Genomic DNA, 25,163 nt, shown 5'->3' with positions numbered 1-25,163 from the left:
ATACTATATAAATGTTTAAGATATATATTTATATAGATATTTTAAAATTTCTAACACACACACACACACACACACACACACACACACACACACACACACACACACACAATTTCTCTGGGTATCCCTGACTGTCCTGGAACTCATTTTGAAGTTCTCAAACTCAGAGAGATCTCTGCCTATCTCTGCCTCCCCAGTGATATTAATGCAACAAGCACTTGGCTATGTGAAGAATCAAGACAGAATAAATACTGACTAAAACAATCATTCTCTGCTTGTCATCTAGTCAACAACCCCTGCTCCAGACTCTTCAGGTCCTTATTAGCTTCATTCCCACAGATGGTGAAGTCTGTGTACCAATTTAGTAGATAAAATGTGAGTGGCTGAAAGGAAAATGTTCTATGTTTACTTGAGACTGTTTTGGGGGGGGCAGCTAGGCACAGGGCAGGAGTTCAAAGGGCATAGGGCAATAGGAACAAGCCAACACTAGTGCACCTGTACTTCTCTGAGTCTGACAGGGAAGGTGGCTATGTATCCAAAGTGAAGGACAATAGGCCCACTCCTCTTCCCCATCTGTGAAAAAAGTTTATGTAGTCTACTTGGCATAGAACTCACTCACTATGTAGCTGAGGACCATGTGAACTTCCAATCTTCCTGCCTCTACCCCAAATGATGGGATTACACATATACATGACCACACCAGGCTCATTACCTGCGTTTTCTATTCATATTCTTTATTCTGGAATTATAGGCAATTCTGATAGGCTAAGATTGGAAGCGAATGCTCTAACAGCATGAAGACGATAGAAGAGTCACCACTATCAACATGACAGAAACACCATTAAAAGCAGACAAAAATTTAAATCACATAGCAGTCTGATACAGCACTAATTGTCTCTGTTCCTTTTAATTAAGTCATAAAGAATAAATTACATTCATACACTTAATATAGCAGGGTTATCTGCCACCAATTCTGAGAGTATTTCTAAGAATTTTCAAATGCTGGTCCTCATAAATGATCTATTTTTATATTACTTCAAATAATGAAATCACAGGACATGCATATTCAGTGGTGCTGGAGAAAATCTGCAGTGCATCCCTTCTGCGTCACATTAGGTCTGACAGCCTTTACTGTTCTATGTGAATGGTTCTCTCTGAAACTCCTAACAGTTTATATCTTCATAAACTTAGCTTTAAAACCAGTACTAGCAGGTTCCCTCAAAGCTGACTGACCTGCAATAAGGCCCTGCTTCCCAAATCTGCACATAACCACAGTAGACCTGGCCAGCAAATCTTGTTTCCAGAAAAAGCTACACAGTGACCCTGCAGAGCCAGAGCAAGTTACACATGACTAATGGAATGGTGGAGCAGGGAAAAGAAAGCTGGGCCAGTCAGGAGCCAGGCCAGCGTGCTGGGATAGAGGCAATGCTCTGAAGCAGAAGGCTGCACTGTCTGCTTCCAACAGTTTGTCCATCAGACAAACATTTTGACCAGGACCTGACAGCTGTCAACTCTGCCTTTTCATTTAGTGTATCTTTTTCCCTCCAAGCACATTCTTTAAGCTATGCAGTGCTCTAGCCCCCAAGGCACTATGCAAGATACCATTTGTTTCATCATTTTTGAGACAGGGCCACACTATGCAGCTCAAGCTGGTCTGGAACTAGCTATGTAACCCAGGAAACCCTCAAACTGAACATCTTCCTGCCTCCCTAGTGATGGGATTACAAACACATGCCTCCATGTCTGGCCTACTAGAACCTGTCTGAGGGCAGTTTACTGATGAGATTATTAAAAAGCAAAATTTCCTAAACTACAGTGCCATGGATAGGCTAAAAAAACCAATAGGGCATACTTAAGCAAGTTTTAAAAAGTTCGTCTATAAACTTGGAGAAAAGATGATACTAAATTATGGTTCAGATAGCAAAATGACATGAGTTGAGACTTTCTCAATATTGTTTACTAATGTCTTCATACATTAAGCTGCAACACTTTATCATCCCTATATGGTAATATGTGTAAGTGTCAAACTTTTTCTACTTGCAAATTTTTTAACTTTCAAATAAACTAATGAACACCTCAAGTGTGTCGTCCTGTGTCAGGTATTCAAGTAAGGCAGTCACTGATGGATGGCCCGCAAATATAAAGACAGACTCAATGCTCAACTCACCTTCTGGGTGGCTTCTTTTTTCTTTTTATCCTCTTTCTTCCTTTTCTTGTCTTCCATTAACTGTTCTTCCCTTTCTTGCTCCTTCTCTCTGTAAAACAAAGTAACACACCAGAAAGGTTATATGTGTATATTCACACCCACTTCTGTAGCAAAGACCACAGCATTAATATCTTACTTACACCAAAACGACACACACCCCACGACCCTCAGGTACTTGCCTACCCGGGTTTGCCATCCCTCTCACAAATCATTTATTCTGTTAGGCTTGCTTTCAAAGATGCTGAAAAGCCATTTCTATAATATCTATATAATAGGTTTGTTTTGACTGTAATTTATAGTTGACTTCTAGTAATATTTAAAACAGATAATACAGATATGTTAATTCAGTTGTGGTATAGATATTTTTATAATTTAGGTGTCTGCCCATGATCTCTTTGGAATGGTGAACATATACATTTCTGTTCTATATTTTTCAAATATGTTTTCAAATATATTTTACTTACTAATACCACATGCTGCACATATTTACGTGTGTGTGTGTGTGTGTGTGTGTGTGTGTGTAAGTCAAAGGTAGACCTTGGGTTTCTTCCTTCATCACTGTACCTTTTTTTTTTTTTGGTTAAATTTCACTTTATTTTGATTTCACTTTATTTTGGGGTTTGGGTGTTTTGTTTGTACTGTATATGTATCTGGTGCCTGAGGAGGCCAGAAGAGGGCACTGGATCTCTAGAACTGGAGTTATGAATGTCTGTGAGCCACCTTGTGAGTGCCAGAAATTGACTTGGGTCCTCTGAAAGAGCAACAAGTACTCTTAACCACTGAACCATTTTTCTAGCCCTGTCAGCTGATTTTTGTTGTTGTTTTTGAGGCTGAACCTAGAGCTCTGTTTCTAGTAGACCTGGTGGCTGGCAAGCCCAAGAGATCTACCTGTCTCTCACCACTAACCCCATGCCCTAGAGCTGCAATTACAGTTGTGGACCACAACCTGGACTTAGTAACAACAACAATAACCACTACCATTACCACCACCACTAAAACCGGAAGTGCTGGGGATTTGGCTCAGTCCTCAGGCTATCTCAGTAGGCACTTTACTCACCCAGTCATCTCCCAGCCCAATACATGTGTTTTTAAGGAAGGCACTGAGAGTCCTAGAAATCAAAGTGTTCTCTGTTGAGTGGGTTTACAATTACAAATACAAATTAGATCAGTTGATCTGCTCCACACATTAGCATAAAAACAATACACTAATAGACCTTCAGTTGAGGAACTGTGCTAAATCTTAATTTAGCACAGTTTATAACAATTTATATAGCAAATTCAAATTTATATACAAATTTATATAACAAATCCAAAGTTCATTCTATGTATCCACAGAGAAACAAGGTCAATTCACCAAGAGTATAACCTCAAATAGAGGGTTCCCACTAGTAAACAAGCCCCAGATGGCTTACTGAGCCTCAGTGGGGAGAGCAGTCAGAGACCTGGCTCCCAGTTCTCCACGGTAGGGAACACAGCCTACAACAATTAGAATTTTAGGTCATAAAACATCAATTCATCACTTCACAGACATCATCTAAATATTACCAAGATAAAAGAGACTAAGGAAGGAACAAGATTAAGGAACTAACAGGTCTGCAAATGGCAAAACTCACTGAAATGGTTCCAGAGGGACTCAAGTGTAGGAAAGAAGGCAGGCCTAGTCAGACACACTCAGCCTACACAAAAGAAACAGGGGAAGAGCTAAAGTGGGCACTCATGAATAGCAATGCTTTACTTACAAAAACAAGAATTTTCTATACCAGAGGTGGCAGTGGGTAATCTCAGCATGTGAGATGCTTTGGGAAGTAGAGTGAGGAGGATTACTGAGTTATAAACTAACACAGGCTACATAGCGAAACGCTATCAAAACAACAACAAAAACCCCAAATCAAACCAAAACAAAAAAAGGAACAAACCCAACCCAAGCTATAATATTTAAAAAAAAAAAAAAGATTTTTCTGTTAAGCTGTAACTGAATCCACAGACACAAATATCAGACTTTCTCCTTTACCCCTGGGCATAAATATACAAAAGTTTTATGTGTAAACCAAACTCTAATCCTAATTTCCATGTGAAAACACAACCAAAGGCAAGTTTTTTTTCCAACTCCCGTAGATCCAGTCCAGCAATGCATCCCCTGACTAGGACAGTGCGCACTCCGCACTCCTGTGAGTCTGTAGCAGTACACTATGGCCAGGGCTGGAGACAGCGTTTAGGGGTTAAGAGTGCTAGCTGCTTAATGTAGAAGACCTAAGGTTCAATTCCTAGCACTCACATGGGCAGCTCAACCAATGTCCTTTTCTGGCCTTTGTGGGTACCAGGCACTCATATAATTCACAGACATATTATATGCAGACATCTATACACATAAAATTATAATAATTTTTTTAAAGAAAAAAAAGTGGGGCAGATAAGTGCTGACTACCTAAGGGGCTGGCCACAGTTCTCATTACAGATGGCTTTAGGGGTGCTATGCTTTCTTTCATCAAGCAAAAGCAGACAACGTTCCCTCTCATTACCACTCAACTCCCACATTTTATAAAGAAACTGGTTACAGAAAAGCAGCAGTCAAAAGTCTGGACATCTCCTGCTCTGATAAAACAGGTTGTTATTTTTCCCCTAAGTCTAAAATTTCCAAAATTAAATTTATATTAAAAATGCCTCTACTTAAATAGAAGTTCATTTAAAAGATACATTCTCAAAAAACCAGCTAATCTTTTTCAAATTCTTTTCCTATGAACAACTAATTCAGGGAGAGAATGAAATTCATGCTTTCTAGAAGGACAATTATTTCCAAAGCAAGTATCTGTCAAAGCTTTCCAGGAGACAAGCTTTGCTTTCTCCCTAATTTTTTTTCTTTCATTTCACTGTCAAACAGCATCTTGGTACAATTTAAGTCTTCTCTTACTTTTCACTTTCTTAGGAAAATTTTCATTTACCTTGCCTGACACTGACTTGCTTGAACCAAACAGTATGGAACTCACCAACCTCTTAATTCAGGTATTTCCCTAGCTGGGCTGCACATAAATATCATTTGGGAAGCTTTAAAACATCCCTGTGCTGACTCAAAACCCAAGCAGAGTGAGGAGGACACTCACTCTAGTGGGAATGGGAAAGCATGTGCATACAGATGGGTGTCAATAAGGAAGACAATGGCAGCCAGGTTTCTCAAGCCTCCAAAAAAAGGAAAAAAGTTACAAAAATGCAAAGGGGAAACAGACAGAAAAAACACGGATGTCTTTAGGAGCTGGATGTAAACTGGTTACCAGCAAGTACTCATTGTTTTTAATAAACACAAACATATACACACAAATGTTTGCCAATCTAGCTACCTATTCCTGCCCACCCCCATATCTGCAACCAAGAGGCTACAAAACAAGGAATACTCACAGAGTAGTGTGCCAAAGATTTGCAGCTTTTAAATACCATTCTTTACCAGAGTTATCTGAGGGTGGGGAACCAAAATGCTAATTCAGGGGCTAGGGCCAGGAAAGTTTAATATGAAACAGACTGCTTGCCACAAAGCAGGAAGTCCTTAAAAAGGATAGTCCGAAGGGGATCCAACTATCTGGGACAACATAAGATCACTGTAAGTAATGCTAGTAGAGGTATAAACCATTATATAAATTAGTAAAACACAAAGGATTTCCTAAGAAATGAATAAATTATGAGAGAGGGGAATGGAACACTCAAAGAGTTTAAAAACACCTACCCACAAAATACTTTTCAATTTTAAAAGGAGAAAGAGTAATAGGAGGTTGGAGATACAACCTCGACCAAGTATTCTATTGCCTGTTTAACATCATGGGAACGTGTTGGGGAGCTATCCTACAACTGCACCTTAAGAGCTAAGAGGCGAACTACAAAATAAATGGCTTGAAAGCTTCCCAGGTTTCAAGACATCAAAGTCAAGGAAAGTCTAGAAACCTGCTGTGAGCAAAGGGAAACTAAGGAGACAGGACCAGAGGCATCAGGCAGTCCTTCTGCCACAAAGGCTCCAATATTGACTCTCATTTTGTTTTGGTTTATTTTGAGGCAGTGTCTCACTGAAGCAGCCCAGGCTGCCCTGGATGCATTATATACAGACTGGCCTCAAATTTGAGGCAATTTTCCTGCCTTGTCCTCCAGAAAATGGCAATTACAGCATTAGATCTTTGTTTCTTTCTGGTGGTTATACTGCAGGAGTACAGGAGAATGTTCTGTTTGTCAGAAAACACTCTCATCACTGGCAAAAGAGCTGCATGTATGTGCCTGGGCACCAGGTCACTGGCTTATTCTCTAACAACACGGAAAACCATACAGATTTGAACTCTAAATTCAAGACTGTTTCCCCAAACAACAAACACAAAGCTATTACTCAGGCAGCCATCCAGTTCAGTCAGACAGCAATCACTAGGGATTGTTTACTCCCTGACTCCTCCATTCAAGTATTCTAACATGTAGCTAAGCTTGAAAACTGGCCATACAAATACACTCATTAAAATTTACACTTTAAACCTTTACCAAACAATGGGGTTGAAAAGATGGCTCAGTAGGTAAGAGCACTGTCTGCTCTTCCAGAAGAACAAAGTTCTATTCCTAGCACCCACATGGAAGCTCACAATAGTCTGTAACTCTAGTTTCAAGGGATCAGCCACTCTCACACAGACTTACATGCAAGTAAAACACACAAAACCAGATGAAAGCTAATGTAAATGCCAGGTGAGGGGTGGGTCCCACTTAATCACCAGCAGCTCCTAAATACGAAGAGCAGGTAGATTTGTTCTTCTTGTACCTAACCTTTCCCCTTTCAAATGTCTACTGAATCAGTTCAGAATATTCAGTAAATAAAGGTTCCTACTACTACCAGGTAATCTCTCCCCGTGGATTCAGTTTCCAAATATGTATGGAATTAAGGGCCCCTCAAATCCTTTACTGCACCCAGGGACTCCTGGCTAAAACTGGGGCTGCCAGCCCAGTGCACCTCATCTGTTTACTTCAATGTTCTGTGCACATCTCTTTCACATGGGTTTGGACATGAAAGCTGAAGGAGCATTGTCTAGGAGCTGGGTTTACAACAGGTACCAGCACTTGCCTCTGTAGGCAGCAAATCTTTGTCATTTCTGTTTTCATTTGTTAGTACTAGAAGAACTGAAGTATATGTCTCCCAAACATATACGTAGGTAAACAAAAGACACAACAGGGACATTACAATCTAGAATAAATCCAGAATGGTAAAAAGTCAATTATACTCCCACTGGCTCTTGTCACGATGAGGCTGGACTCCAAGGCCAACTGAATGCTAAGCACAGGCTACTGCCACTGCAGTCCCAAACTATAAATCCCCTAAAGGGAAACTCAGCCTTCCTTCCTGTAGAAATCTCTTACTGTCTGTTTGGAAGCTTCACCTGTCAAACAAAGTTGACTGACCTGTAGCTGAGGCAGGAAGTAGAAGGCGGGAGTTCTGGTAGAAAGTAAGAATTCACTGAGAATATGAAAAAAGACAGAAGCATGGGATCTGAGCAGAAGTAAGCATACTCATGGCAGAATTTAAGATTAGAATAAATGGGGTATATTAAGTTATGATCTCGGGGACAGGCAAAGCCTACGGCTTAGGTATTTGTAAATATATTTGAGTTTCAGAGTCATTATCCTGGGAGCCCAGGGTTGGGAGAAAAAAAACTTGGATTTTACAGTTCTAAGTTGAAACTTTTAAGGCAGTTGTAATATGTCTCATTATGTAAAAGGCACAAAATTGCCAAATGTGACAACCTGAGCTTGATCCCTGGGTACATGTGGAAAAAGAACGGATCCCACTCTTGTAAACTGTCCTCTAACCTCTACACTTGTGCATACAAATATAAAAGAATGTATTATTTATTTAAAAAACACAAACAGAGCTGGGTGGTGGTGGCTCACACTTTGAATTCCTGTACTTCAGAGGCAGAGGCAGGCAGATAGATCTCTGTGATCTGTGAGGCCAGCCTGTTCTACAGATCGAGTTCCAGGACAGCCAGGACTACACAGAGACCCTGTCTCAAAAAATAAACAAAGTAAAAAAAACCAAAACAAACACAAAGGCAAAGCACAGGAAAGCTAAGAACAGCTGATCTGGATTACAACTTCCTGGTGCCGGCACCTAGTGTGCAAATTCAACCTCTACTTCCAACTCATCCATTCTGCAAACCTACCACCACTAACAAAACAAAACAAAGCAAAACAAGACAAAAACCCATCAAATTCTAGCTCTCATGGCTATTTGCTTCAATGAAATCTTTCTTACCAACTTAAATTCCAAAGAAATTTGCACTCTTCTGTATACAACACAACCGTTGCTCTGCTTCTTGTGTGGCTCTACAGGCATTAAGGTAGACATCATGCCATCATCATTAGCCTCAGAGCCCATAAAATGGCCTGATGTAGCTAGCATTCCTGGTCTTGTCAAGGATGTAGCTTAGGGATACCTCTGCGGTTTTTACACAACCCTCCTTTTCTACCACGAGGCCTGGAAATGGATCTTGTTCTTTAACAAATACTAGGTGTCTAACATGAGCCAGGCACTTTTCCAAGTATGGGAAAAGGTAGAAACAAAGCCAAGCTTCAGCTTGCAGAAGGAATAGGGAATAAGCAGGGCATACAACAAAATATGTGCCTAAAATATATGCTTTAGCTGGCAGCAGGGTAAGGTGAACTGATGGAGAATAGCAGAAGAGGGTACTGCCTTACCTGGCTTGGTTGAGAAATGCCTCTGATAAGGCAGCCTAGGAATAGAGATCATTGAGGCAAGACATTCATTGGTCCAGGGATAGCAAGAGAGCATTCTACACAGAGGATGGCAAGTATTTAGGGGCAAGGTAAGAGGAATGAGTGCTCAGAATAAAGGAATTTTCAAATCAGACAGCAGACATCTTCCTACACAGGACACAGACTCAGACTCACAAAACCCTGTAAGTATCCCTACCTCCAACCAAAAGGCTCCCTCTCCCAGTAGGTATCAATATTGAGATCTCCTATAGCAGGCCTTATTTAGAGCACTCTGAACATCACAGCACAGGAATGGGTATGGAGGTAGTATCAGCCTGACTCTTCTTGTCACTTGCTTCATACAGGTACTGAGAAGACCAGAGGGGCTCCATGTAAATACATATTGTTGAAAGAATAAACCCAACATGAAAAAGGGAGAGAGAAAGACAGAGAGAGACAGAGAGAGAGAGAGAGAGAGAGAGAGAGAGAGAGAGAGAGAGAGAATGAATGAGTGTGTGTGTGTGCGCGCGCGCGCATGTGCGTGTGTGTAATTCAGTGATAGAACACTTGCCTGGCACATGTAAGCCCAGGTCCAAGCTGAAAAAAACAACGAAGAGTGAATAATGCTTCCTTTCCTTTAGATGGGAGATTCATTTAAAGAAAAGCCACAAAAATAATGGAGAAAATCTAATAACCACACTCCGTGACTGTGACGCACCAGTTACTGACCCGTAACAGTAAGCAAAAGAGTCTTCTGAGTGCTGACACCCTAGACATAGAGACAGAGGAAACACAATGCCGAGAAATCATGAGAAACACCATGAATAAAGCTGGGTGAAGGGAGAGAGAACAGGAGACATTTGATGCTGCTGTTGAGGTAGTAGCATCTGAACAGAGATCTAAATGGGAAGAATTCTATGGGAGAGTACAGTGGTATGCTAGCAGTCTAGTCACTTGGGGCAGGAACACATTGGAGTCTACGAGTCTGAGGAGAGCCTGGTCAGAAGTGTGAGTGTCAGAGGAAGGGGGCAAAAAAAGAGAAGGAGAGAAGAAAGAAGAGTGGGGAGAAGAGGTGACAAGGTAAGACACAATGGAGTGCCTGCTGTTTGTTAGGGGCCAGTACTTCTGGCCTTCCAGGAACTCTCACCAGACTTGTTAACCTGTTGTGGCTTGCCTTGCCATAAAGGCAGCACAGGGAAGGCGCCTATGTCTTTTGTGTTTAGTTCTCATCTCCTAACATGCTATGGAGTACTCTGAGGAGAGCTTGAAGTGTCTTTGGTGTTTCAAAGCATGAGCAGAAAGTACACCAACCACCTAGATATATTGCCAGGGAGGAGAAAGCTAATACCAAAGGCTGTGTACTGTATGGTGACACATATGCAGTCACACTGTGTTAATCCAGTTAAGAGATCACCCATGAAGGAAAGGAAAGGAAGGACTATCAGTATCTTGACTGCAGTAACTAATGTAAAATGGTGAACAGCTCAGTTTAGACTAACGAGCAAGGCTCAACTGGACAGGAAATTGCTGCATATATTCTGGAGAATCTTCTAGTTCTTAAAGTCTCGATAACTGGCCATCAGTAGCCTCCAAGATGACTCAGACACCTGAGCTAAGTAGCAGCTCTTCTAGCCACAGAGTTTGCAAACAACTCCATAGACTAGTAGACAGATCTGAACAGATACGGTCATTATGTACTGCCTCATGGCTTTTCTGTAACATTTCGGAAAAAACAAGTGGTTGGCTGCCACAGGCTGCAGGTGAGGGCGAAGCAGATGAGGTTAGAGAGATGCTCTGTCTCGATACTGATGGAGATATGAGAGAACTGTGTAGAACTACATACGTGCATACATACATAAACACAAATCTTGGTAAGATCCATGGTTGTTTCAGTTTCATAATCTTGGCTGTGATTCTGTACTATAGTTTTACAAGCAGTTACCACTGGTTGAAACTGGGCTACAGAGCATTTGAAATTCTTTTGCATTGTTTCTTATACTGCACATGAATCTACAATTATCATCACAAAAAAATCAATTAGAAAAAAGAGCTTCAAACATGGACTCATCTTTTGGTTTCTTAATTAACACATTTCCAAGGACCTATACAAAAGAAAGAAAGAAAGAAAGAAAGAAAGAAAGAAAGAAAGAAAGAAAGAAAGAAAGAAAGAAAGGAAGGAAGGAAGGAAGGAGAAGGAAGAAAAGAAAGGAAGAAAGAAAAGAAAGGAAAAAAAACTTTACTCACTTTATTTCACGTGAGTTTTATAAGTAAGTACGTATATATGTGTACTATGGGCATGCTTGGTGCTCACAGAGATCCAAAGAGGGCACTGGATCTCAGGGGATTGGAGTTACAGATGGTTGTGAGTCATCACGTGGGTGCGGAGACTTGAACCTGGGTCCTCTGCATAAACAGCAAGTACTCTTAACTACTGAGCTACTTCTCTAGCCTCAGGACCCAAACTTTAAACCAGTGGTTCTCAACTTTCTAATGCTGCAACCCTTTAATATAGTTCCTCATGTTGTGGTGACCCCCAACCATAAAATTATTTTCATCATTATTTTATAGCTGTAATTTTACTACTGTTATGAACTGTAATGTAAATATCTAATATTTAGGATATTGGATATGTTTCCCCACACAAAAGGTCTCAACCCACTTTAAACCATTTTGAAAATAGCTATTTATGAAAGTTGAATCTGAGAACTTTAGAAAAATTTTAGTCAATAGTTCTAGACACTCACTTCCAAAAATATTCTAGAATCTTCTTTTCGTCTTACCATGTTCCAAACAGTTTTCTATTAACCAAGTGTTTCTTGTCTTAAACATATCAGATGCCATAAGATCATTCAGAATGCTTCTCTACCACTTTGTTCACAGTAACTCTTTAGCTGTTACCACTATGTGATGGTATGTACCTCAGCTGTTAAAACCAACACCAATTCCAAGTCCCTTTTTGACTTATTTCCCAGACTTTCCTATGACCAAAGACAATCATTTAATGTTGCCATAAAGAGCACATACACGCAACTTCAATGGGGGGAACATACAAGGTTCACATCCTGTCAAAGAGCAGGACAGAAATAAATGTGGTCCTGAGGTTTACAAATGTCACAGCAGTTTCCTTATTGTGCAAGAGGAGGAAGAAGCTCCCCTGAGCCTGTCTTATAGCTCCTCGAGGACCCAGGAGTTGGCATCACCATTTAATTATCTTTGTTCATCAAAGGAGTGCATGCCACTCACTGTCTGCCCACCAAGAACGCTATAACACAGATTTGAACACAATTTTCAAAAGACATCTAATACCTGTGATTTGTCAAGTATGTACTTCCTTAAAAGACAAAAGGTAATCCTTGCAATTTATAAAAGAGAAAGAAAATAACTAGGCACAAATCATTACCAATCAAATCAAATTAAGGATTAATGATACTACATGAATATTTGGAAAGAGAAAAAGTAACAAAAGAAGGGTAGTAAAAAGAGTTAAATGGTGCTCCAAGAACTCATTGAAAGTGTTTTTCATTTCAAATGCATAAGAAAGAGAGCCTGCTGGAATACATCCATTTAGGCTGAGGAAATTATATAGTAGGGTACTCCAAATATCTGTGTTGGATTTGTTCTTAACATTTTTTTCATTTGTTGGATCTGACTGAGGAAATTTAATGGGATGCTAATGTAATTTGTACATGATATTAAATTAGAAGATAAGGCCAGACACTGCTAGGAGATAGAAATAATTTTGAGACTAAGTGATTCACAGGAAGAAAACATAACATTGTAACCACAAAACTTTAGTAGTGCATTTCTCTTTAATCCAGACAGGTACAAACATTTCTCCTGCCTTCATCTATGTCTTGTGACATGATAGGCAATATGTCAGTTACATGCAGCATTTAGGAAACTATGAATAGTAATGATAATAATAATTAATAATAATAAATAAACACAATGTTTTATGTATCAAAACATCACACAGCAGCTCTCCGCTAGTAACATATTCTGATCATACTTAGCATTAGCAACTGGACTGTGGGGCTATGGAATAGTATGATCACTCTGCAAAGCAGTTTGGCAAGCTCTGAAAGAGTGAAACATGCCTTTGCTTATGGCCAGCCATTGCACTCCCAGAGAAAAGTGTACAGACTTTCACAGTTTTCCTTCCTTCCTTCCTTCCTTCCTTCCTTCCTTCCTTCCTTCCTTCCTTCCTTCCTTCCTTCTTCCTCTTCCTCCTCTTCCTCTTCTTCCATTTTTTTTTTTTCTTCTTCAAGACAGGGTTTCTTCTCTGTGTAGCCCTGGCTGTCCTGGAACTCATTCTGTAGACCAGGCTGGCCTCGAACTCAGAAATCCGCCTGCCTCTGCCTCCCAAGTGCTGGGACTAAAGGCCTGCGCCACCACTGCCCGGCAGAAAAAGACTTTCAAATCAACATTCATGACAACTTTCTCTGTAATTGCTGAAAATTAGAGATGTCCAAATATATTTCAAGATGTGAATGGATAAATTATGATACAGAATATAGCAGACTACTCAGCAATAACAGGAATGAAGTACTGATTACACAACACAAATAAACCTCAAAATAGTGATGACAAGTATGAGTCCATTGCCTAAAAAATATCAAGAAAATTAATCTATAGTGATAGAAGGTAGGTACATACGGGGTAACTGAGGTTTGGGCAAAGGCAAGGAAATAAATGGGCAAAAGAAGACTTCAGTGGTAAAGAATATATTCATTGTCTTTTGTATAAATTTCAAGATGTATCAAACTGTACAGTTTAAATACAAAGAGTTTATTATATATCAATTTTATCTTACATACAAGAAAAATAAAATAGGTCTTAAAAAAAAAGTTCCTAGATGAAAGTCCCATCTGGTTTCTCTCATGACAGGGCAGTGACTCCTCTAGTTCTATGAACAAGGTCTCATCTCATCAAGTGAGACTCCAGCTTCAGTGTGCACACTATCTGCCAAGATCACAAATCTCTAACATGGACTTTCTGCACTAGTATCAGCACCAGAGGTGGTGGGGGTAAATTCCCATCTTTCAATGTAATGACCTCTCCTCTCTTCATCTTTACCTTCCTATCTCACTGCCTTAACCCCTCTGGATTCTTAACTTGCATTCAATCAGCAATGCCTACATGAAGTATATCAAAGCTGTTTATTTTTCATTTTTGTGGATTTGATTGTCTTAAAATACTAAGGTTCTTTAAATTCAAAATACCCCTTTAGCTATGTGGTGCAGGCAGGCAGATCTCTATGAGTTCAAGGCCAGACAGTAACATATCAAGTTCTGGGCTAGTCAGAGAAAGGAAGTTGGGAGGGAAAGGGGCAACAGTTATTCACACAGATGGGGGACCTCACCTTAGGTTTTAAGGTAAAATTTGGTGAATGAAACTTTGCTAATATTACTTCCCATTTTACTCCCCAAGTTCTTTCCCATATATAATGATTATGGCAGGTTCCTAGGTCAGCTCAATAGTAGCAATTTTACTGATATCCAAGCACACTAAGGGATAGGACTGTGATAAAGGTCATATACTCTAATATTTATAACTGTGAGTCACTAAGACTTGTTTAAAACTCAGGAACCAGAAAACCCCACAAACACAAAACCCCACAATTTAGAGAAACATTCTACCCTCTCCATTTGACAGCAAGAAATTGAAAAGAAAGCTTTGGGAAGAACTACTCCCTACAAGAATAACTAAAGACCTAGCCAGGCAAGAAAATAAACTCATCACTTAAACCAACAGCATCAAGAACACACATATCTAGAAGAGTGGAACACATTAACATTAGATAGGGGATGCAGTCACAAATACTCAAGTGTGGACATTTTTGTGCTGTTATTTGTTGCCTCTTGGCATGGCCAAATGCACTTATTATTTTATATTAAAATAATATATCAGGCTGGTGAGGTGACTTAGCAAGTAAGTGAACCAACATTAAGGTGAGAGGAAAGGAAGGCTCCCAAAAGTTGTCTTCGGACTTCCACATCCTTTCTGTGGCACATACATGCTCACAAACACAATAATAAACAACTAATTAATTTACAAAAGATTAAATAGCTGGGTGTGGTGGCTTATGCTTGTAACCTCAGCACTTGGGAAGCTAACAAAGGAAGATGGCCACAAGTTCGAAGCCAGTCTGGGCTACAGAGTAAGCTCTTGCCTCAAATAACAACAACCTTTGAAATACATTAAGACTGTCAGAAATTTCATACCAAAATTAAATTAAGTTGAAACTCTACTCCATGGTAACTGCAAAGCAATTCAAGCATGGAGTCCGACTAAAATTATGGTATCCAAATGCATTAGTGGCCAAGACCTGAAAAAACAGAAGTGTTTTACCAAGGCCACACACACAAAGGCCTCTTCTCTTCAGATGCTGACTGGAAGTTAGGAACTGAGCATCCCAAGGGAGAAAGACCTGTGGTCCTAGGGTACCTCTTGACAGCAGTGGAAGGAGCCTTGGTCTTCCTCTACCACTAAACCTCTCCCTCTCCCAAGGGCTACACTTTCACACAGAAGAAATGGGGCTTAATAATCCTGTAAGAGACTTTTAAAGCAACATTACAATTTATGGAATCCATGTGAAGAAAATGAATTTAAACAGTATGCTGCACTCCTGTCTGACTATATGTCCTTCATACAGCCCTGACAGGTACCATGTAACAGACATAGAGATGATCAGAAAAGTCCAGTTATGTGTGTCCTTTAAAGTAATTTACACAGTCCTCTAGGTTTATGGTTTAAGGGAAAACAAACATATAATATATATATATATATTATAATATCATACATACATATGTATTTTTTTTTTTTTTTTTTTTTTTTGGTTTTTCGAGACAGGGTTTCTCTGTGTAGCCCTGGCTGTCCTGGAACTCACTCTGTAGACCAGGCTGGCCTCGAACTCAGAAATCCGCCTGCCTCTGCCTCTGCCTCCCAAGTGCTGGGATTAAAGGCGTGCGCCACCACCGCCCGGCTTCATATGTATGTTTTTTATGCCAGAAATTGAACAGTTGTGAATGATCTCTTTACCCTTTTGACTTTCTAAAGACAATCTCAGTCACTGCTCGTATCCTATCAGAACTGCACCATTCCCATTTAGTTTGTCTGTTATTCTAATTCTGGAAATGCTACAAGAAAGGGTGCTATTTGTGACACTTATCTTGGTATTAAAAAGAAATTAGCACAGAAGAAAAGCAACTCTGAATTTAAGACTCCACAGGTGACAGTTGTACCCTACTTCTCAATGCTTGTAATTTGTACTCTATTTTCAGAATGGTAAAAATGGAAAGCCATGTTCTTGTGTGCCAGTAGTTGTTATGTAAATTTAGAAAACTGAATGATAATTGAATTATTCTGAAGGAAATGTATATTTCTGAAAGATAAGCATGTTTAATAGTAATAAGTAATGAACTACAGAATAAGGCTGACTTGTGAACTCATATGACCCAGTTCTTCTACTAAAATTACACACCGATGGGAAAATGACTCAAACTCTAAAATATGAATTATATATAGCCTTTTGTAACAGCCATGGCAACACTTAATCTATGAGGTCAGATAGAAGATGCCTAACCCACTCAAAATGACACCCAAGTCTCCACAGAGACAGAGTGCTTAATAGTGTAGGAGTAGTTTAGTTAGTGTAGAACACCTAATTTCTTCCTAGAACCTTGTAACTGTCCATAGTCTCAGTAACAGCTATGTGTAAACCTTTAAGTTTTTCTGAGAGGTACTTTTATGCTACTGAAAAGGACTTTTCCCTCTTTTGAGAAAAGTCTTCCTTCTGTGTACATTAGTTACTTTTCTACTACTATGATATACACACCACCAAAAGTGACTTGGGCAAGAAAGGGCTTGTTTTGTCTTACAGTCTGAAGTTCATCATCCAGGGAAGTAAGGGCAGAAACTTAAAGCAGAAACCTGAAGGCAGGAGCTACTGCACAGACCAAGGGGGAGTGCTGCTTACTGGCTTGCTTAGCCTACTTTCTTATACACCCCAGAATCACCTGCCTCATGGGCCTTTCCACATCAATCATCAACCAAGAAAATAGCCCCAAGAGGCCATTAATATAAAGGTTTCTTTCTTTACTTTTTCTTTTCTTTCTTTCTTTCTTTCTTTCTTTCTTTCTTTCTGATTTATTTATTTTATGTATGAGAGTAATAATGTCTCTTCAGACACACCAGAAGAGGGCATCAGATCCAATTACAGATGGTTGTGAGTCACCATGTGGTTTCTGGGAATTGAACTCAGGACCTCTGGAAGAGCAGTCAGTGCTCTTAACCACTGAGCCATCTCTCCAGCCCTAAAAGTATTTTCTTAATTCTTAATTTCTCAGATGACCCTAAACTGTGTGAAGCTGACATAAAAGGTAGCTAGGACACTTTGCATTGCTTGAATCTAGAGATTCAAGAGATTTAATAAATGCACACTTCTTTAATTCAGAAGTGTTTCAGGACTCTCAGCCTCCAAGGATGGATCTTCAAATTCTTTGAATTCCTGTCTCACACCCCTATACCCAAACATAGGAGCCAATCATGACAGGCAGTCCCTTTCCCAAGTGCACTCTCCTCTACTGTAGTCCTGTAGTCAAGGATAAGAAGGAAAAACAGTTTAAGATCCCATTGTAGGGCAAGAAGGATGGCTCAGGCGGTAAACAGTACTTGTGCCAAGCTTGATGATCAGAGTCTGACCTCCAGTACCCACATGACAGAAGGGAGAACAAACTCCAGCAGGTTATCCTACAACCTGTACATGTGTGCCATGACATTGTTCACCCATACAAACATACACACATACCACAAAGAATCAATAAATAAAAAGTGATATAAAAAGATAATGTACGCTGGGCGGTGGTGGCCACCTTTAATCCCAGCACTTGAGAGGCAGAGGCAGGCGGATTTCTGAGTTCGAGGCCAGCCTGGTCTACAGAGTGAGTTCCAGGACAGCCAGGGCTACACAGAGAAACCCTGTCTCGAAAAAACAAAAAGAAAAAAGAAAAAAGAAAAAGATAATGTACTTTGGACATTAATGGCAAGAATTCAGGCAAATACAACTTTTAAGTCAGTTTTGTATCTATGGAGATTGTACAAAGTACTGACTGTGAAGACAGCTGGTGCTGCCCAGCTAACACTGCTGCAGGTTCTCCCACACCACACACTCACCTGCATCAGTCCACGGAGAAGCAGCCAGGGTATGAGACACTCTACTCCCAAGAAAGCACATGTCTCTATAAAGAGATCTATACACCTCACTCTTTGCACCAACGAACAAACTCCAAATGGGCAAACAAAGAAAGGAAAGATAGGAGAAGGCTCCTGGGAACGACTCTGGAAACAGCACATAATTTTAATTTGGGGATAAGTTTCTGACTATGATAACAAACTCAGAAGCCACAACAAATGACAATATATCTGACCATAGAAAACCTTTCACACAATTACTGTGTTCTCTTTGAACAAAATCAGCACTGTGAGAAAACAACACCAGTATTTTATATTGCCAAGAACTGGAGTTCACATTACATGAGCTCCTACAAGTCAATGGGAGATAACCTAGTGGGGAAATGGATGAAGGAAGCTCACACCAGATTAGGAAAACATTTGGGGATAACGGTACTGTCAACAGTAAAGCCATCCACAGACATCACTGTTGGTGAGAATGTAACCTCTTAAAATCTCTGTACAAAACAATCTAGCAGTTATTTATCAAAATTACAGTGCAGTCTTTGACCCAGCTATCTTACTTTTTGGTATTTATCATGGAAAAATAATTACCCATGATTACACATGTGGGGAACTGTATATATAAAGAATACCCATTGCAACAATGTGTGTAACAGCAAGGATAAGGGGACTGGTTAAATAAATTATATCTTATCCACTCAGGGAATACCATGTAATTGTATAAAGCTCTTACTGCACTAATAAAGCTAAGTCTTCAAGATTTAGTTGAATTTAAAATGCAAGATGCAAAACATAGTTCATGCTACAGTCATGTGCATGCCATAGTGCATAATGTGGGAGCCAAAGGACAACTTTCCAGAGTCAGTTTTCTCCTGCCTCTTGTGGGATCCAGCATCCGGCCTGCATGAAAGCTCCTCTAAGAGATGAGCCATATTGCCAACTGCCAGTGTGGACAAACCAAAGTAGAAAAGTAAATATAGTTGGTATGTTCAATTTTTACTTTTCTCATTATTTTTAAAAATATTTTTCTCAAAAATATTTAAAATATTTTTTATTTTATGTGTGTGTGTGCTTTGTCTGCATGTGTATGTGTGTAACACAGGTGTGCCTGGTACCTGTGAGCCAGAAGACGACACTGGATTTCCTAGAACTGGAGTTAAAGATGGCTGTAAGCCATCATCATATGGGTGCTGGGAATTGAACCCAGGTTGTGACCCACTAAGCCATCTCTCCAGCTTCTTAAATATATTTTTTTTGCATTTATGCATTATGTCATTTATATGTGTATGCGATGGTATATGCAAGGAAATCTAGGAGGAAGCCAAAGGAGTGGTCAGAATAGACATGCCATGCTCCTAAGACCCTGAGGTTTTACTACAGAAGATCCAAGGTTCCTGGTGGAGACACTGCTGTGTCCTATTCAATCCCTACACCTCTGAACTTGCTTTGGCTCATGTAGTCACCACCCAGGCAACTTCATTCCCCCTTTATTCTTATCACATTCAAAACATCTAATAACTAAGAAAGTTCCATTCATCTCCACACAGCTCAATACTGTCTATTGATTGATTCAGAGGTAAACGAAAGTGCCTTGAACACAGAAATGCAGACTGTTCACCCAGTCAGCCATGAGAAGTAAATACTCTTCTACAACAAGTTGCCAACAGAGCACTAAGAGGATCCAGGGTCTTCCTAAATCACCTCCAAGAGGAGTTATGAAGAAGTGTGAAAATGGAACACCATGCAGAAGAGGCAGTCAGAGGTTCAAAGCATCTCTTAAGAGCAAGACTATGCTGCTGTCTTCACTATTCCCAGGGTAGAAAGTGCCTCTATTGGTATGAATCACCCGCCTCCTGGATATAGCTTAAAATGGGAAGAGTTAGTTGGGCCAGGACACCTCCACATCAGGATACTTCAATTAAACTAGCCCATAAAAGGTCTTCCTGCTTACCACACAACATCTAATTCTCAAACACAGTACACCTGGGACAGGCACGGGCAAAATACCCAATGGGAGTCTTTGAATAGGAGACAACAGGAAGGTAGAGAGAGTAAGCAACTTCAAGAAGGCAGCCACTTTCCTTCCTTTAGCTGGCAGAACCAGATTGGAGAAAGAACTCTAAGCAAGTCAGTCTGCATATGGACCTACCTCCCTAGCCTTTGTTGAGGCAGAACACTTCCTGAAACACCAGTTGGACTCTCACCAGACACAAGAGACTTATCTTAGGAGTCTAAGTGTGTACTAGACAAAGAAGTAAACAGGCTCTGTCAGAAAGGACATGATGTATGTGGTGGTTTGAATATGCTTGGTCCACGGAAGTGGCACTATTAGGAGGTATGGCCTTGTTAGAGGGGGTGTGTCTCTGTGTAGGCGGGCTCTGAGGGTTCCTGGTGCTCAAGCTTTATCCAGTGATTTAGAGTCTCTTCCTGGCTGCCTTCAGATCAAGATGCAGACCTACTAGCTCCTCTAGCATCAAGATGCCTGCATGATGCCATGCTTCCCAACATGATGATATGGACTGAACCTCTGAAACTGTAAGTAAGCCCCCAACTAAATGTCTGCCTTTATAAGAGTTGCCTTGGTCCTGTTGTTCCTTCACAGCAATAAAACACAAACTAAGACACTGCACCAGAGAAAACAACAATAAAAAACCTAGCATCTTCCATGTGTTAGTTTAGCCCAAGTTCTGGTAGAATGGGGAGTGGGAAGGTCCCAGGCATTTGGAAGCTGCTCACAGAGTAACCTAGGGCCTTCCTGAAAAGCTTCTGATGGAGTCCTATAAGATGGGCTGAACGACCAGGCTTTGCTTCCCCAGTTGTGCCTGCTTCTGCTCTATCTTTTCTATTCACTTCATTTGCAGCTCTAGGCCCTTGACAAATTAGACTAATAAGTCCCGTCATGAAAAGCCAACAATTGCTCTCCAAATACACCAGTCTCCTTTTTTTCTAAAACAAAGGCTTTAAAAGGGAAGGGAAAGTGAGGAAAGAAGTGAGCTTGGCCTACCAATTCTGGCCAACTTAGGGTTTCCACGATACTGCTCTCCACTTCTGTGTGTACATTTTTTGCTACTTATAAAAATTTTTAAAAAGAATGGCAACAAGAAATCTGACATCAAGCACTAAAACGAAGCCATAAAGGGACAGCTACATAAGCTAAGCAATTTCTAAGACACGGTGTAGAGTGTTCACACACTGAAAACTATTTACTGCCTCCAGCTGAGCAGAATCAGTCCTCAGCCCAACCTCCACCTGCCTTCCTTCCCATTTGCTCTCAAGCTGAGCATGAAAAGACAGGCAGTTCACTGAGGGTGGGAGGTGTCAAGAGCACAAGAGCACAATGGCCCTCAACCCCCTGGAAGAGATGCATTCATACACTCACTGGTGTGCCTTTAAGCCTGGCTCCAGGTCACATTATTTTGGACCATGGTTCAGACTGCAACCTGTGTGTAGCCACTAACAATGTGGGGGTTCTTCAATGAGCATTCCTACTAGAAACCCCATGGCCTTCACAATTAGAACGCTTAGGTGCCAGGTGGCCAGTTAGGACAGAACTTAAGATCTTAAAAATTCTTTCCACCTGTGATATCTTTTTACCTGAGAAATTTTTATGCAACCCAGGACACACACACACCCCAAACATTTACCAGTAAAATGTATTATTTAAAAGCAACTCTTTGGGCTTTTAAAAAACAATTATTTACTGAGGGTAGGTGCACACATACCATGGCGAGAGTGTGGTCAGAGGGCAGCTTGCAGGACTATGTTCTCTCCTGCCACTATTTGAGTTCCAGGAATCAAACTCAAATTGTCAGGCTTGGTGGCCACATACCTCTATCCAAAGAACAGTCTCTGACACGTAGGAGTTTTTTTTTTTTTAAAGACAAAGCAAAACAGCATACTTATGAGATGGCTGTGCTTATTTATTTTTATAAAATGAATTAAATCTTAGCTGTATTTGATGATGCAGAACATAGAATACATTGTTTTTCAGCACTGACTGATGTCTGGACTTTACAACCACTAAAGCTGAGAATGCTGCTTTGCATAAATACATATTCAAAATGCCAAAGGTATACTAGGGTTATTTCAGAATTTGTGAGAAGCTGTCTAAATTACAAGTAAAAATTCACTTATTTATTCAGCGTGTGTATGAGTGTAGTGCATTGTGTATACAGTATATGTACACACATGTGTGGGTACGCATGCCCATACACACACTCTAGAGGCCAGATGAGAACATCAGGTATCTCACCCTATCTCTCCACCATATTCCACTGAGACAGGATCTGCCAGTGAACCTGGAACTAAGCTGGCAGGCCAGCAGACTACAGTAATTCCCCTGACTGTCCCTTGCATTCATAAATATGAATGGCTATGCCCTGTGATCTACATAAGATGCCAGGGATTCAAACAAGTCTTCATTATTGCACAGGAAGTACTCTTCATCTCTGAGCCATCTTCCCAGACCCCAATTTGACCAGCTCATATAAAACCCAGGATTCAGACAGTAATTTTGGGGAGGGGAGGGACTGAAACAGGGCCTTACCCTGTGTCCTAGGCTGGTCCAGAACTCATGGCAATCCTCTTGCCTCAGCCTCTGAGTGCTAGGGATTACAGGTGGAAACTATCCCTTCCAGCTTTCAAACAGCAATTAAAAACAAAAACAAGAATCAAACATTCTAAAATATTACACTTCAAAGGTATACTAATTTGACATTTACTGGGAGATAATGGTAAGGAAAATATCAGAAGTCTTTGTTTTCTGTAATTAAGCCACTATGTTTCTGTAAGAGCAGGAAACTGTCTATACAGTAAAAATATTGTAATTCATAACAAATAGTCTCAAATACAAACTGAGGTATTTTAGGCAGCATCTGAAGGTGTGATGCTTAGTGCAAATCAGAACCAAGGCTACAGCTTCAGCCAACTTGTGTAATGCAGTATCAGTGAACGTTGCACAAACACTTCAAAAATGTTACGTTTGATTTTAAGCTAACTTTTGGTCACTCAATCTTCAGATACCCTTTACTGTTGCTAAGTTTTTCCTAACATCCACATTCAGTTACATGAACCCTATATGGGGTGATAACCCACATTTTAGAAGGACCCCTTGCCTGCTACAGCAGTCCTCAAGGAGATGAGTTGTGATCTTAAAGGTTCCTAAAGTTTACAAACAGTGCTTACAACAAAGGTAGTAATTGTCTAGTTACCATTCCCCACCATGACACTCTCAGTGCCTCCTAGAGCCTGCAGGCCATAACTTGTACACAGATAGAGTAGAACATGACAGAAACTGGGCTTACATTCCAGACAAAGGACAGAGGTAAACCCAATGACTTCAGCAGGCATCAATATTGTGGAGAAATAAACCAGGGGAGTTAAGAAGGCAGAATGTAGGCAGGACAGGAAGCTTTTCAGTAAGCAGTGAGGAGAGCTTCCGGTGGAGGCCCATATGCAAGCAGAATGATGAAGACGGTCCTTTGTGGAAAGACAGCCTAGGACGAAGCAAGAACCAGCCAAGGGGCACAGAGAGCAGGTTTGGGTGGCTGTTGGTGACATCAACTTCCCCAGCCAAAGTCTGCAGAGTAGACAGTTGCTGGTTAGAGAATTAGTGGTGCAGGAGTGATGCAGAAGAAGCTCCTGTCATCATTTTGAAGATTTTTGCTTTTCTTGAGCAACAGCAGAAATTGCCTCTGGCCTCCTGCTGGACCACTCCCTTCTCACTCCCCAGCCCTTTCGCTGGAGTTCCTTCCATCTAAGACCTACTTTTCTTCAAAAAGTGCATGTGAGGACCAGAGGGCTAACTTCCCTGTTAAGGAATATTCGATGCCTACCAACTAAGAGCCAGGTGGTTTCCAGGGACTAGGGATAGAAGAGTGAACCAGACAAAGCCATCTTTAAGAGGCTCAACCTGGTTTCCCTGGAAGGACAGGTAACTAAACACATCCTCTACAACTGGTGACAGTAATGGCACAGGTGCATTGATTTTTATCAGATAACTGCCTTTGACAGCAACTTCATTCCAGCTTATGATGTCATTTGGCCAAACCAGCCTGAAAACCCAAACGACAGGTTGGGCTTCTTCCCAGAAATGCCTTCTAAGATCAGATTTACGCACGTGGGTCCACTGAAACATCCAGAGCTAGACAACACTGTCTTCCCCATCAAAACGAAATCCAAGGATGTGCCTGTGTCTCTGGCAGTCAAAGGTAGTTGGTATATCTAGGTTGGGTATTGGGTTACACTTCTGATTGTATGGGCATCTTGTTATTGAGCATTACCAAACTTATAAAGCCTTTGATTAACATTAAAAACAATTGTACAAAAGCAAAAAGGAGAAGGGGGGATGGGATGGGGTTTTCTAGGGAGGGGAAATGTGGAAAGGGGATGGCATCTGAAATGTAGATAAAATATCCAATAAAAAAAATTTAAAAAAAGAAAAAAAGAAAACCAAAGCCAAGCCTGTGCTCCCAAGCCCAGCTCCTGAATTACACCCTCATCTTCTCTACTATGTTTCCCTGAAGAGACCTTCAACCACTATTATCAAAACCCAACTATAGGCTGGATGTAGAGGTACAAACCTTTAATCTCAGCACTCAGGAGGCAGAGGCAGGTAGGCGAGTTCATAGCCAGCCTGGTCTACAGAGACAGATCTAGGGTAGCCAGGGCTACACAGAGAAAACCCTGTGTTAAAAAACAAACTAAATAAAACAAAAGAACAAACTTTGGATTAATTACTACCCTCTTCCAGTCACAAAATCAGGCTTGAGTCATGAAAGGTACTTGCTTGCTAAAGCAAAGGAAAAGGGGGCAATGTCCATCCAAGTGTACTTGGGATGCAAGTCTCTCACCTACAAAGCTCTGCCAGCAGCGATGCCTCTCTCTATACATCCACTACCACTCAGAATCAGTAAGGCACTGCATCACAGGAGTGAAAAATTATCTTTAGGGCTGGGATGTATCAGTGTTAAAGTACTTGCCAAACATGCACATAGTCTGAAGTTTGAGGCCTAGAGTAGGTGGTGGTGGGGGCAGAGGTGGT

General features: G+C 40.7%; 1 protein-coding gene across 13 annotated transcripts in view; it reads right to left on the bottom strand.

Moving 5' to 3' along the window:
* The window catches only part of Tnrc6b (trinucleotide repeat containing adaptor 6B), a 205,858-nt gene that overhangs the window by 61,421 nt on the left and 119,274 nt on the right, over positions 1-25,163 (bottom strand). For all 13 annotated transcript variants that reach the window (XM_076911659.1, XM_076911660.1, XM_076911653.1 and 10 more), the window contains one exon: positions 2,165-2,252. In XM_076911659.1, coding sequence (XP_076767774.1) covers positions 2,165-2,252 — 88 coding nt within the window. The remainder of the gene's footprint in view (positions 1-2,164; positions 2,253-25,163) is intronic.

This window comes from Arvicanthis niloticus, chromosome 13 (assembly GCF_011762505.2).
Source record: "Arvicanthis niloticus isolate mArvNil1 chromosome 13, mArvNil1.pat.X, whole genome shotgun sequence".
Classification (NCBI taxonomy): Eukaryota; Metazoa; Chordata; class Mammalia; order Rodentia; family Muridae; genus Arvicanthis; species Arvicanthis niloticus.
The sequence above is the reverse complement of the archived record's forward strand: the minus strand, read 5'-3'. Positions and strand labels throughout refer to the sequence as shown.